The sequence below is a fragment of the Eptesicus fuscus genome, chromosome 23, assembly GCF_027574615.1.
Source record: "Eptesicus fuscus isolate TK198812 chromosome 23, DD_ASM_mEF_20220401, whole genome shotgun sequence".
NCBI lineage: Eukaryota > Metazoa > Chordata > Mammalia > Chiroptera > Vespertilionidae > Eptesicus > Eptesicus fuscus.
In genome coordinates, this window is record NC_072495.1 from 25560026 (window position 1) to 25571820 (window position 11795).

General features: G+C 61.6%; 1 protein-coding gene across 2 annotated transcripts in view; it reads left to right on the forward strand.

Moving 5' to 3' along the window:
- The window catches only part of OSBP2 (oxysterol binding protein 2), a 55193-nt gene extending 44896 nt beyond the window's left edge, over nt 1-10297 (forward strand). The window contains exons 4-14 of one of the 2 annotated variants that reach the window (XM_028146736.2): nt 3775-3970; nt 4505-4622; nt 5154-5205; nt 5398-5544; nt 6482-6727; nt 7247-7367; nt 7616-7719; nt 7787-7882; nt 7957-8141; nt 9726-9952; nt 10074-10297. In XM_028146736.2, coding sequence (XP_028002537.2) covers nt 3775-3970; nt 4505-4622; nt 5154-5205; nt 5398-5544; nt 6482-6727; nt 7247-7367; nt 7616-7719; nt 7787-7882; nt 7957-8141; nt 9726-9952; nt 10074-10219 — 1638 coding nt within the window. In that variant the 3' untranslated portion in view covers nt 10220-10297. The remainder of the gene's footprint in view (nt 1-3774; nt 3971-4504; nt 4623-5153; nt 5206-5397; nt 5545-6481; nt 6728-7246; nt 7368-7615; nt 7720-7786; nt 7883-7956; nt 8142-9725; nt 9953-10073) is intronic. The other variant, XM_054712454.1, reaches the window with a different exon arrangement.
- The last annotated feature ends 1498 nt before the right edge of the window (nt 10298-11795 follow it).

An 11795-nucleotide genomic window follows, 5' to 3' on the forward strand; every position in this document is an offset into this window, starting at 1 on the left:
TGGAGGCAAGCCTGGGAAACAGGAACCCGGTCAGGAGACCTCGCGTGTGGCCTGAGAGCACTCTGCCTTTCACTCTGAATGAAGCTCATGCAGCAAAGGAAAAGGGTCCAATCCACGTTTCAGCATGAGCAGCCACTGCTTGGAAACCGGGCTATCTGGAGGCAGAGGCAGGTAGCGGGAGCCCCACTTGGAGGTACCGAAGGGTGAGTGGCAGCTTGGCCTGGGGGAAGGAGCTGGAGAAGCTGCGGCTGCTGCTGGGTGTTGAGGGAAGGGCCAGCGGAGTGGCTGTGGGGGTGAGAGAACAGGCCCAGAAAGGCCTGTAGGTGGGGGTCTAGGCTGCTGGGAAAAGGGGGAGACCTACTCCTGACCCCACCCCGGCCCGCACATGCTGGTCGGTCCCACAGGTTGGGCAGGATGCAGGAGGGCCTTTCCCAGGAACAGGTTTTGTGCAGCCAGCTGGTGAGCAAAGCGGGTCAGGAGACCAAAGACCGTCCAGGTGCCCAGTGGGGGCAGAAAGCAGCAGGGGTGCTGGCTAACAGGGAGGTTGCCACCAGGCCCACCTCAAGGGCCCGATGCAGCTGCACTTCACCGAGGAAGGCCCGTGAGGGTCACACTCTGGTGTGAGCAGTAGAGCGAGTTGGACGGGACAGGGTGCAGATCCTGACAGCAGGGACTGAGGAAAGTCTGGGCAGGAGTGGCTCCCAGCACAGCCAGGCGAGGCAGCGGCAGGGGGTGGGGGAGATGCAGGCCAGAGGGGGACACCTGGGCGAGGGGCAGAGTGAGGGCAGGTGCAGAGGCAGCAATTCAGGGCCAAGGCCCCAGGTCTGGGGCATCAGAGGAATCAAGACCCAGGTCAGCAGGAGCTGTTGGCTGCTAGATACACTGAGGCTTCTCGGGGCCCCATGTGGAGACCATGTGGGGCTCCTTGCGCCCTCCCAAGTGGAGCAGTGGTCAGAGCCCCAGAGCCTCAGGGCCCCGCCGCGTTCTTCCGGGGCCCGTGGGAAGGTTCCTGTTCAGCTGACCACTGTTCTGCTGCCGGAGAGCTTGCTCATTTGGGTCCTGGGGAGAGGAATAAAAATAGATTCTAGAACTGTCTAAACTCAGTTGGCAAACTGGTGGCCAGATGGTGCTGGATCCTGTGTACAAGGAATAAGCGCTTCTGAATGTGGGAAGGGCTATTTTAAAGTTTGGATCCAAGTGGAAGTTGCCTCCTGGTGCCATGATTGAGTCCTCGGTCGGGGGGAAGGGCTAGCTGCCCCTGCGAGTGCCAGGCAGCCTGCACTGAGTGCCACGTGAGGAGTGGGCACAGGCAGATGGCCAGCCCGCCCTGGGAGCTCTTTGCCTTGAGGGCCCAGGAGGTGGTGGATGTACAGGACGGCGGCTTGGCTGGTCCTGACCAGAGGGACCCCATCTGAGTCCAGCACTCACATCCCAGCTTCAGGGCCCCCTCTTGGCCTTGGAGGCCTGAGCTGGCCCTGCTTCTGGTAGAGTGGCGTCCTCCTAGCCCGGCTCGCCTGCCCACATGTGGGGAGTGGCGAGGTCGCTGTCAGGATTAGGATTAGGAACACACAAGCGATTAGCTTGTCCTCCTCTCTCCTGGGCGCAGCTGGGCCAAGGCTTCCCGCTCAGGAGCTCACCCAGCTCGGCCGGCCGTTTCCTCGGTGGGCAGCTCTCAGCCCTTCTCACAGGCCAGGCTCTGGGAAGGGGAGTCCCGGCCCCAGCTGCTGCTGGGCCCGCCCATGTGGGGACCGCCTTTCTGACCCGGGCTTTTGGGTCTCACTCCCGCCCACCCCAGAGGTAGAAGCCCACAGCTCTTCATCGCAAGGACCTCTCTGTAGTCTTGGGGGCGGGTGGAAGGCAAGCACCCTGGTCATAGAATCGGGGACTCCATAGGAGCCCTGCGTTTCAGCTGTTTGTCCCCTGAGGACTCCAAGGCCCAGGAGGTCACAGTCCTGCCCAGGGTGGGCAGTGCGGCCGTGCCTGTGAGGGGCCCGGATGCTGGGCTCCTTATTCTGCCTGCTCCCTGCCCCCTGCATGATTCAGAAGCAAGTGTGGTGTGGGCAGGGGGCCTCCGGGGGCCCCAGGCCCTGTTCCTGCTCAGGGCCAGGCAGGAGCCCTCTGAGAGTTGTGGCAGAGTCTCAGCGGAAATGTGACTGTGGGTTCAGAGCCTGGTCCAGCCAGGCCTTCCCTGGATCCGCCCCCGCCCCCCCCCAACAGCCCCCCTGCTGGGCCCCAGGCCTAATCCAGCTTAGTGGGCCAACAGTAGTGCACAGCCCAACTCAGCATTCCCGGGCGGGTGCAGGGGCCAGGCCAGCACCTGCCTTTGTGCTGTGTGGCCAGGATGGGACTGGAAGTGTGGCAGTGCCAGAGGAAGCCCTGGGCATTGGGGACGGACACCAGGTAGGTGCCCTGAGGCTCTCCATAGCCCCCCGTGACTGGAGCGGCTCATCTGCTGCAGGTACCCCCCCGCCCCCCAGTGGTGAAGGCCCTGGTCCAGCTATGTGAGGCCTTAGATACTGTGGGACAGCAGCCCCAGCCCGCCCCCTCTGTAGGCAGCTGTGGCGTTCTGATCTTGTATCCAGCCCAGCCACATGTGGCCAGAATGAGACCACAGCCGTCCTCGGGGTCTCACTCCTGTCCCCTTGCTGCTCTCACCAGCCTGTCCTGCAGTGGCAGCGAGGTGGAAGTCACGCATGGCAGGCAATGTCCCCAGCAGCAGGGACAGGTGCTGGGAGGCAGGCGGAGCTGAGTCCTGGTGCTTAAACAGGGTTATTCCCTGACATCCTTGCTCATGACCCTCTCTGGGAACCCGCTGTGTGACCTCAGAGCTGTTTCACTGTTTGTGGAATGGGGGTGGGGGGGTCCCTATAAGCATCTGGAACATTTCTGCCCACCTCCCCACGACTGCCTCTTGCACCTGCTGGTGCAGACCCAGCAAAGAGGTGCCTTCTAGTTGGGGTGGTGGTCACTGGGTCTGCAGTGGTGAGGAAGGGATGGGGACTGGGGGCGAGGTGGGGCCACGGTAGGACCCAGGTGATAAAGGCTTGGCTCCACAGGGGGCAGGGAGCCAGGCCTGGAGCCAGGTCTCCCTGGGCTCGCCCAGGCCCACCTCGAGGGTCCCCACATTGCAGGGGAGCCTGTGAGTGCCGCTCCACAGGAGCAGGGGCGCCCTATAGAGCCATTATTTGCAAACTCAAAATAGCCCCGACTTGTGACGGCCCCGGGCGCAGGCTCTCCTGTCCCCAGAGCCTGTTAAGCATAAGGAGATTGCTTTCCTTCCCCAAGGTCTCCCACCCCCAGCCTGTGCCAGGACACCTGTCCTGGTAAATCCCGGCCCTTCTGGAGAATCCGGTTATGGTGGCTTAGGTGTGGCCACATGGGACCAGCACCTTGACCTTTTAGGGAGGGTGGGAGGCCCCTGAACCTGAAGTGGCCCCAGGGTCTTGCAGAGGAGCTGCTGGGAACTGAGCCTCTGGTTCATGGGATGATGCCCTCCTCCCCGCTGGAAGATGTTGCCGGGTGAGCTGAGACCGGGAGCCGGGAGCACAGGGTCTGTCAGACACTCCTGTCTCACAGAGAGGGCGCCACTGGGAGGGGACGCCGCCAGAGCAGTTCCAGCCTGCTCTCAGAAAGCCAGGTCCCCGGGGAAGCCCCAGGAGGCAGCAGAGGTGTTGGTGACCACCCAGGGGTGCGAGGGGCAGAGACAGGGCCCTGTCCTCCTCACTGCCCGCGGCGATGGGAGACAGGCTCTGCTCACACACTGCTCCCTCCCAGGCCTGCAGGGACTTTCTGGCACTAGCAGAGACACACAGCCGGAAATGGCAGCGGGCGCTGCAGTATGAGCAGGAGCAGCGCGTCCACCTGGAGGAGACCATCGAGCAGCTGGCCAAGCAGCACAACAGCCTCGAGCGGGCCTTCCGCAACAGCCTGTCTGGCCGGGCCCCCGACCCCAGCAAGAGCTTCAACCAGGGTGAGCGCTGGAACCGCCCCTCCCCGTGCCCACATGAGCTTGCCTTGGCCAACTCTGGTCGGCCTCTCCCTGGCTTTGTGTCCCGTGCCAGCCATCATCTGGCAACAGTCTCCCTGTGTCTAGGTTCCAATTCTCAAAAGACAAGTTCAGTGACCCCACTGTCCCCTCGGTGCCAGGGCTGCAGGCGCCGCCTGAGGCCAGGAGTCGTGGTACCCGGGGAAGGGCAGAAAGGGCAGCTAGGCCACCCCCAGGCTGACCAGCATTTGGAAGGATGGGGGGGGGGGGCGGGGGGGGCTCTGGAAGGAAGGAGGCTTCTGAGCCGGAGCAGTGACAGGCAAGCACATTCCGGAGAGCAGAGTGAGGGCAGCCACGGCCAGGTTCATCAGGACCAGGCCGCCCAAGTTGGGAGGGCTGGGGGCCAAGGAGGGCAGGATCAGTATGGGGTGCGGCGTCCTGCAGGCTCTGGGCCCCTCAGGTGGGTGAGACGAAGCTCTGTGAAGCTGCGAATGACGCAGCAGCTCTGCATGCCCCTAGGAGGCCTCTTGACTTCCAAGGGAGAGGACAGCGAGGAAGATGAGGATACGGAGTATTTCGACGCCATGGAAGACTCCACCGCCTTCATCACTGTGATCTCCGAGGCCAAGGAGGACAGGTGGGCTCTCCGGCTGCTTCTTTAAGTCTCGTGCCAGATGGCATTTCGGCTTAGATTGGTTCTGCTGTTCCTTAAATCAAAGGCCCCCATCGAGTTTGTATCAGGGCTTCATTTTCAATGGACACAGAGAACAGGGCACTGACTGGCTGGATCCAGTTCCGGCCTGGGGAGGGCGAGAGCGGGGACCCCTGCGGCTCCCGCAGGCTCTTCCAGAGGGGTGCACCCGGCCTCACCTGGTCCTGGGTCAGCCAGGCCTCTGAGGCTGTGCAGGCACCTCAGGGGAGGGCTTTGCTGAGCATTTGCTGCCATCGGCATCAGAGTGGGAGCCCCTCCAAATCCTGCCCTGGGTCCCGCACCCCCTCTCCCCCACCCCGCCACTTGAGCATCCTGAACTGAGAGACGCCCCTTTGGAAGGAAGCCTTGGGCGGACTGCCCCTCAGATCTCACTGGAGGGTCTGCAGAGAAGGTGGCCAGGTCCTGGGGAGGCCTCGGGATTTGTCAATAACCTGCCTCCCATTGTGTTTCCTGCAGAAAAACCGAGGGTGGGACCACAGGCTCTGCGGACTGGACCCCGGCGGACAATGTGAGTGAGGGGAGACTGTGCGGGCGGCCGAGGGGAGGCCAGCACTTGGAGCTCGGGCCCTGGGGCAGGCCCAGTGGCCTGCGGGCCCCCCAGCAGCTGGTCCTCAGACTCCCTGGGCCAGAGGCGAGGACGCGGCCTGGAGGGCCATGTGCTCTGGCCTCCGCTGATGCGCACACTCTGCTTCTCTGGCAGGTCCTGGATGTCGCTTCACTCATGCCCAAGAGCCCCCCCAAAGTCAAGAGGCGTGCCCGCATCCCCGACAAGCCCAACTACAGCCTTAATCTCTGGAGCATCATGAAGAACTGCATCGGCCGGGAGCTCTCCAAGATCCCCATGCCGGTAGGGCTCAGGCAGGGGCCTCCCTGGGTCCCCTGGGAGTCGTCTTCTCAGTGCCGCATGAGGCGCGAGGAACAGTGTTGAATCATGTCATTGCCGCGATCCCCCAACAGCAGAGGTCTCCGGCCCTGAGGGAGGGGCTCTGCGGTGATCGGAGACTCGGGGACCCCCAGTGTCGCTGCACCTGATGGGGCCTGATGATGTCCTGGCTGTCCTGACCCGTCGGCGGGACTGGCCGGCTTGGGCTGTGTGTAGACAGGTAGCCCTCCTCTGTGCCAGGAGCTGTCCCTGGTTCCTCCCCCAGCGAGGTCACACTGCAGGCTCAGGGCATGGCTGGCACCCTCTTGCTGCCAGGCCACAGTGGCATCGCCACAGAGAAGGAGCTTGGAGGCTCTAGGCCAGACTTGGTGTCACTGTGTGACCCCAGACAAGTCCCTTCACATCTCCAGCCTCTGTGTTCATATCTACAAAGCGGGGAGAATACCAGCACCCACTTCTGGGTGTCAGGTAAGACCCTGCCGACCCAGGTCACAGCCCAGCACCACAGCAGGCGGGTGCTCTCCACAGGAACCTTGCAGAATAGCTCAGTAGCTCAGAACATGAGCAAGACCAGACCCACCTTGTCCCTCATTCACTCATTCCCATGGCTCAGTGTTGCACAGGCAGAAGCCCTGGCACTGACATGCTGGGTGGGAGGATGACAGCAAAGTAGTGCAGGTGTGCAGGACAGCAGGTCAGGCGTGGCGAGGGCTGTGGGGGAAACTGAGGTGGGAGGGGCGGGAGGCGAGCAGGTGGGACTGCGGTGTGGGACCGGTCGTCAGAGGAACCTCCCTGGAGTGCCGTCTGAGCAGCAATGTCCCCGGACATCTGAGAAAAGCCAGGGTGCTGTGCTGGGAGCAGCCGGCTCAGCTGGACCCGGCCTGACCCCCGCCCCCCGCAGGTCAACTTCAACGAGCCCCTGTCCATGCTCCAGCGGCTGACGGAGGACCTGGAGTACCACTACCTGCTGGACAAGGCGGTGCACTGCACCAGCTCGGTGGAGCAGATGTGCCTGGTGGCCGCCTTCTCCGTGTCCTCCTACTCCACCACCGTGCACCGCATCGCCAAGCCTTTCAACCCCATGCTCGGGGAGACCTTCGAGCTGGACCGCCTCGAGGACATGGGCCTGCGCTCGCTCTGCGAGCAGGTGAGCCACACTCCGGCCAGGCCTGGGGTCGGAATGCGACGCAGGGGACCCACCTCTGGTCCTGGCTTGCCCGTGCCAAGGAGCTGTCCGGCTGAGGTCCCGTTAGGCAGCTGGTCTCCTGCCTCTTGGCGGGGAGTGGGGAGGTAACTAGAAAGTGGGCACCGACGCCCTCGGTGGAGAGGAATGGAGAGGAACACCTTCCCTTAGCAGCCCTCAGCACAGCCTGTCACAGGTACCCGACATCTGAGGCACAGGCTCTGCCATCGCCCCCACTTCGCAGCCTGAGAGTCGGTGTAGAGACCCCCAGCCCTGGCCTCACAGTCACAGGCTGCACCTGCTGCCATGCCCTGGCCTTTCCCCTGGGAGCCCTGGCCTTTCTGGGGCGTCTGCTGCCCTGGAGGCCTGCTGTCGGGGCCACAGAACCGTCCTTACTGGGACAGGACAGGCTGTGTCCGGCTGCTGGGGGGCAGGCCTGGGCCCGTGTCCCGCAGACACTCAGGTGCTGCGGGTCTGTCTCAGGTGAGCCACCACCCTCCATCAGCCGCGCACCATGTGTTCTCCAAGAATGGCTGGAGCCTCTGGCAGGAGATCACCATCTCCAGCAAGTTCCGGGGGAAGTACCTCTCCATCATGCCGCTAGGTGAGCGGGGCCTGTGCTCTCCGGGCAGAGACTTCCTGGATGAGGGGAGGGTTTTCCCAACCCAGCAGCCAGCTTGGAGCCTCCAGGGGTTTCCCTGCAGGAAGGCTCCCTGCCCTCTGGCTCTGGCTTCCGGGAGCCTCCCCGGCCGTGTGTCCCTTCCCATCTGTGTGAATACAGCTCCCAGGACCCTGGGGTTGTGGGGCCCGGCATGGGGAGCCATGACCTCTGACCCTGTGTCTCGCCTCCAGGTGCCATCCACTTGGAATTTCAGGCCAGTGGGAATCACTACGTGTGGAGGAAAAGCACCTCAACTGTGCATAACATCATTGTGGGCAAGCTCTGGATCGACCAGGTCAGGTGCCCTCGGGAGCGGGGGTCTGGCCTGGGGATCGGCCGCTGACACTCCCCTCTCTCACCAGTCGGGGGACATTGAGATTGTGAACTATAAGACCAAGGACCGGTGCCAGCTGAAGTTCCTGCCCTACAGCTACTTCTCCAAAGAGGCGGCCCGGAAGGTGAGCAGGCCGCCTCTCAGCCTTGGGGTCGCCCAGAGAGGGCCTGTGCCCACGCTGGTCCTGCACGCCCACAGGTGACGGGCGTGGTGAGTGATGACCAGGGCAAGGCCCACTACGTGCTGTCCGGCTCGTGGGATGAGCAGATGGAGTTCGCCAAGATCGTGCAGAGCAGCTCCAGCAGCCCCAGCATGGACGGCAAGCACAAGACCGTGTACCAGACGCTGCCGGCCAAGCTGCTGTGGAAGAAGTACCCGCTGCCGTGAGTGGGGCCACAAGGGACTTCTGAGGGCGGCGGGCAGGGGACCCTGCCTGGCCAGACAGGAAGCCAGCGGCATAGGGGTCAGAAGGGGTCAGTCCACATGTGGGCAGGAAGCCGTGCTGTGTGGCTGACATCCCAGCCTGGGAGCCAGTTAGTGACCTTACCCAGGGTAGCAAGTCCTATGCAGAGCCTTCGAACGGTTCATGGGACAGAGTCCCCGTCGTCCAAGGAATGGAACTACACAAAGTGGCACAACAGACTCCAAAGTCAGGAAAAGTAAGATAACGGCACTTGGAAGTCCTCAGGAAGGTCTAACGGAACCCAGCCACTAAGTCTAGGTCAGAAGAAATCATAAACCAGGTAGAGAGACCAGGCCTGGAAAGCAGCAGCTCGAGGGAGGGGAGCGGGGTCCTCGCAGTGCCCTGCGGACTTCCGGTCTGAGAGCATGGACTTCCGGTCTGAGAGCAGGATCTGGTCTGGAGCGAAAACAGGAGAGTTTTCCACGCATAGATCTGTACAGTGGGGCTGTTTAAACGGATAAAGTGAAAATACTGAGCCGCCAGATGTGACAGAGATTACTGCCCGGGGAACAGCGGACGGACAGCTCCCCGGCGAGCGTAGACACGCGGCTAGAATTAGACACCTGCTGAGAACATCTTTACAGGGTGAGGCCGACATAGACACTTTCCGACGAATAAAAACTTATTTTGCCACCAGCAGAGCTGCACTAAAGGTCGTGCCTCTGGCAGAAAGAAGGAAACTGATCCCAGATGGAAGATCTAAGATCTGAGATGTAAGCATGAAGAACAGAAACTTACTGACCCTAAGTGAACAGTGAATACACACAATAAGATGGGGTTTAAAATGTAAACATAAAATGTAACTCTGCGATGACGTAAATCAAAGAGGCGTAAATGGAAGGAAACTTGTTGAAGACCCTCAGGCTGCCCAAGAGGAGGGTCCAGATGTGTGTGAACCTCTGACTGTGAAGTATGCATATTGTGATTCCTAGAGTGACCACTAAGACGATATGTTTAACTGGAATCCCAGTAGGAAAGGAAAAGAGGAAAATGGCGAGGAGAAGTAAAGCAACGAAAGACCCCCGGTGGAGGGGCCTTTAGAGCCACAGACAACTATAATGACGGTATGAATATCGGTAAAGTAGTCTTCAAATCAAAAGCATTATTAGGGATGGAAGAGGAGCTACAGGTTGAAAGGTTATTTCCTTAAGAAGATATAATAGTTTCAAACATTATACATGTAATGAAATAGCCTCAAGAATATACAGAGCACATACTGTTAGTAAAGGAGGAAATGGATAAATCCGTCATCAGAGGGAGACTGAAGAGATTTCACTGATAAATTTAAAAAGTGGACGAAATGGGAAAACTCCCCGAAGTGTAATGTAGCGAAACAGACACACCAGTGGTGCGGAGAGGAAAGAGCGGTTGGATGGAGCAGCTGGGTTTTGCCAGCTCATCGGGGCGGACGCTGGACGGGGAGATGGGCTGGGGCCCCGGGTCCCGGGCACCCAGGCGGGCGGAGGGGTGCAGGGGACACGCTGTGCCCTCGCTGCCTCCGCAGGGAGAACGCCGAGAACATGTACTACTTCTCGGAGCTGGCCCTGACCCTCAACGAGCACGAGGAGGGCGTGGCGCCCACGGACAGCCGGCTGCGGCCCGACCAGCGGCTGATGGAGAAGGGGCACTGGGACGAGGCCAACACGGAGAAGCAGCGGCTGGAGGAGAAGCAGCGCCTGTCGCGGCGCCGGCGGGCCGAGGCCTGCTCCCGGGGCTGCAGCATGGAGGACGGTGAGGACGTGAGGCGGGCGGGGAGGGGGGCCCAGGGAGAGGGAAGGGGGGCCTGGGAGCGGGTTCCCTGCGGACAGGGGGGAGGCTGCCTGCCCACCGCCCCACCGCTGTGCCTGCCCAGCAGAGAAGGAGACGGAGGTGCACACGCCGCTGTGGTTCGAGAAGAGGCTGGACCCGCTGACCGGGGAGACGGCCTGCATGTACAAGGGCGGCTACTGGGAGGCCAAGGAGAAGCAGGACTGGCACATGTGCCCCAACATCTTCTGAAGCCGCCCTCCCCCAACACAGGCTCCGGCCTGGCCCACCTCTTCCGAATGCACTCAATGTAGTACTTACGGCCCCTCCCCACCTTTTCCTTTCCTTTCCTTTCCTTTTTTTTTTTTTTTAACAAAACACTCTTTGGGGCTCCCACCTTGGAAGGAGGAAGTGCTGATGCGGTTCTTCCAGCCCCCAGGTGCCCCGGGCCCCCTGGGGACCCAGCTCCCAGTTACACTCAGGCAGCTGCCCGGGCTCTGGACCCGCCACCAGCCCCCCCGGAGGCACCGACCCCCCCAGGGAGCCGCTTCTGACTTTTTTAGAAAAACAACCTCCACTCTTTCCAGCCAAGACGTTTAGTAAATATTTTCAGTCCAGCGCTTAGCGGACAGCTTTCCAAAAAAAAAAAAAAAATGCTGGCAAGAGCCCCTTCTTTCTAAGACACCAGGAAGCCAGACAGACAGCCCCTCGTCCAGAGCACTTGGCAGCTCCACACAGCAAGGCCCCCCGGAGCCCAGGGGCCCCAGAGAAGGGGCTGGGAGGGGCCGCTGGGCCCAGGAGAGCACACGTTGTCTCAGAGCGACAGCACGGGGGTGGGGAGCGGGGGGCGAGGGGCACTGAGGGGCCCCCATGTGGATTTGAGCGCATCTAGCCTCGGCCAGGAAGGGCTGGGGCAGGGCCCACAGGTGCTCCCGCCCGAGCCAGGCCCCAAGTCAGCAATAAGAACCCTCAGATCAGCCCGGGTGGTGGGTGCCCTGGGCACGAGACCTAGCATCTGGGGTGCCCCGTCTCAGCGCCCCTCAACTCTACTGGCCTGATTTATTTATGTAATGTATAAATATATATAAAAGAGCTATTTTGCTTACATTTCTCTGGTATCTGGGAAGGAGAAAACGATGAAGACAAGGCGCTCCTGTCGGAGTGTGGCCCTCCTGCCGCTGTGCCTGCCCCCTCCTTGGACCCCCTTCAGTGGCTTCTGCCAAGAGGGGGGGGCCTGGGCCACTGTCCCACCCCTAGCACCCCCACTCTAACCCTTCCCATTCAGTGTGGGTCTGAACATTCATCACAGGGTGTTTCTTTCTACCCCAGGACTGGCTTGGTTTTTATAAGGAAAAAAGGTGGAAACACCCACTTGTGAATGCCTTAGGTGCCCGCTCCGGCCGGAGCTGTGTGCGAGCACCTCCTGACGGGCAGTAAACACCCTGGATGTGGAGTCTCGCTGGCCCTGGCCCGAGTCTGTGGCTGGGGGGAGCGGGAGAACGGGTAACGGCCCCACAGGCCTGGGAAGAGCACGGGGCTTCGGTCGCCTGCTGGATGGGGAGGGAAGCGGGGGGACCTAGGGGAGGGGGTCTGGAGCAGAGGCTTTTTCAGGGAGACCTGTAAGGGCTGAGTCAGCACCCAGGGTGGGACTCTCTGGGGCCGGGCCTCCGCCGGGGCAGGCCCACCCTGGTGAGTTACACGGCCGTTGGACAATGTTCCCCAGCAGCTTCTGTGGCCCAGGTTGCCAAGCAACCCAGATCACTAGTTACCAGGACGGGGCAGCTGGTCGGGCCCAGTGGTCCTCTTCCCAATGCCACCGCTGCCCGGC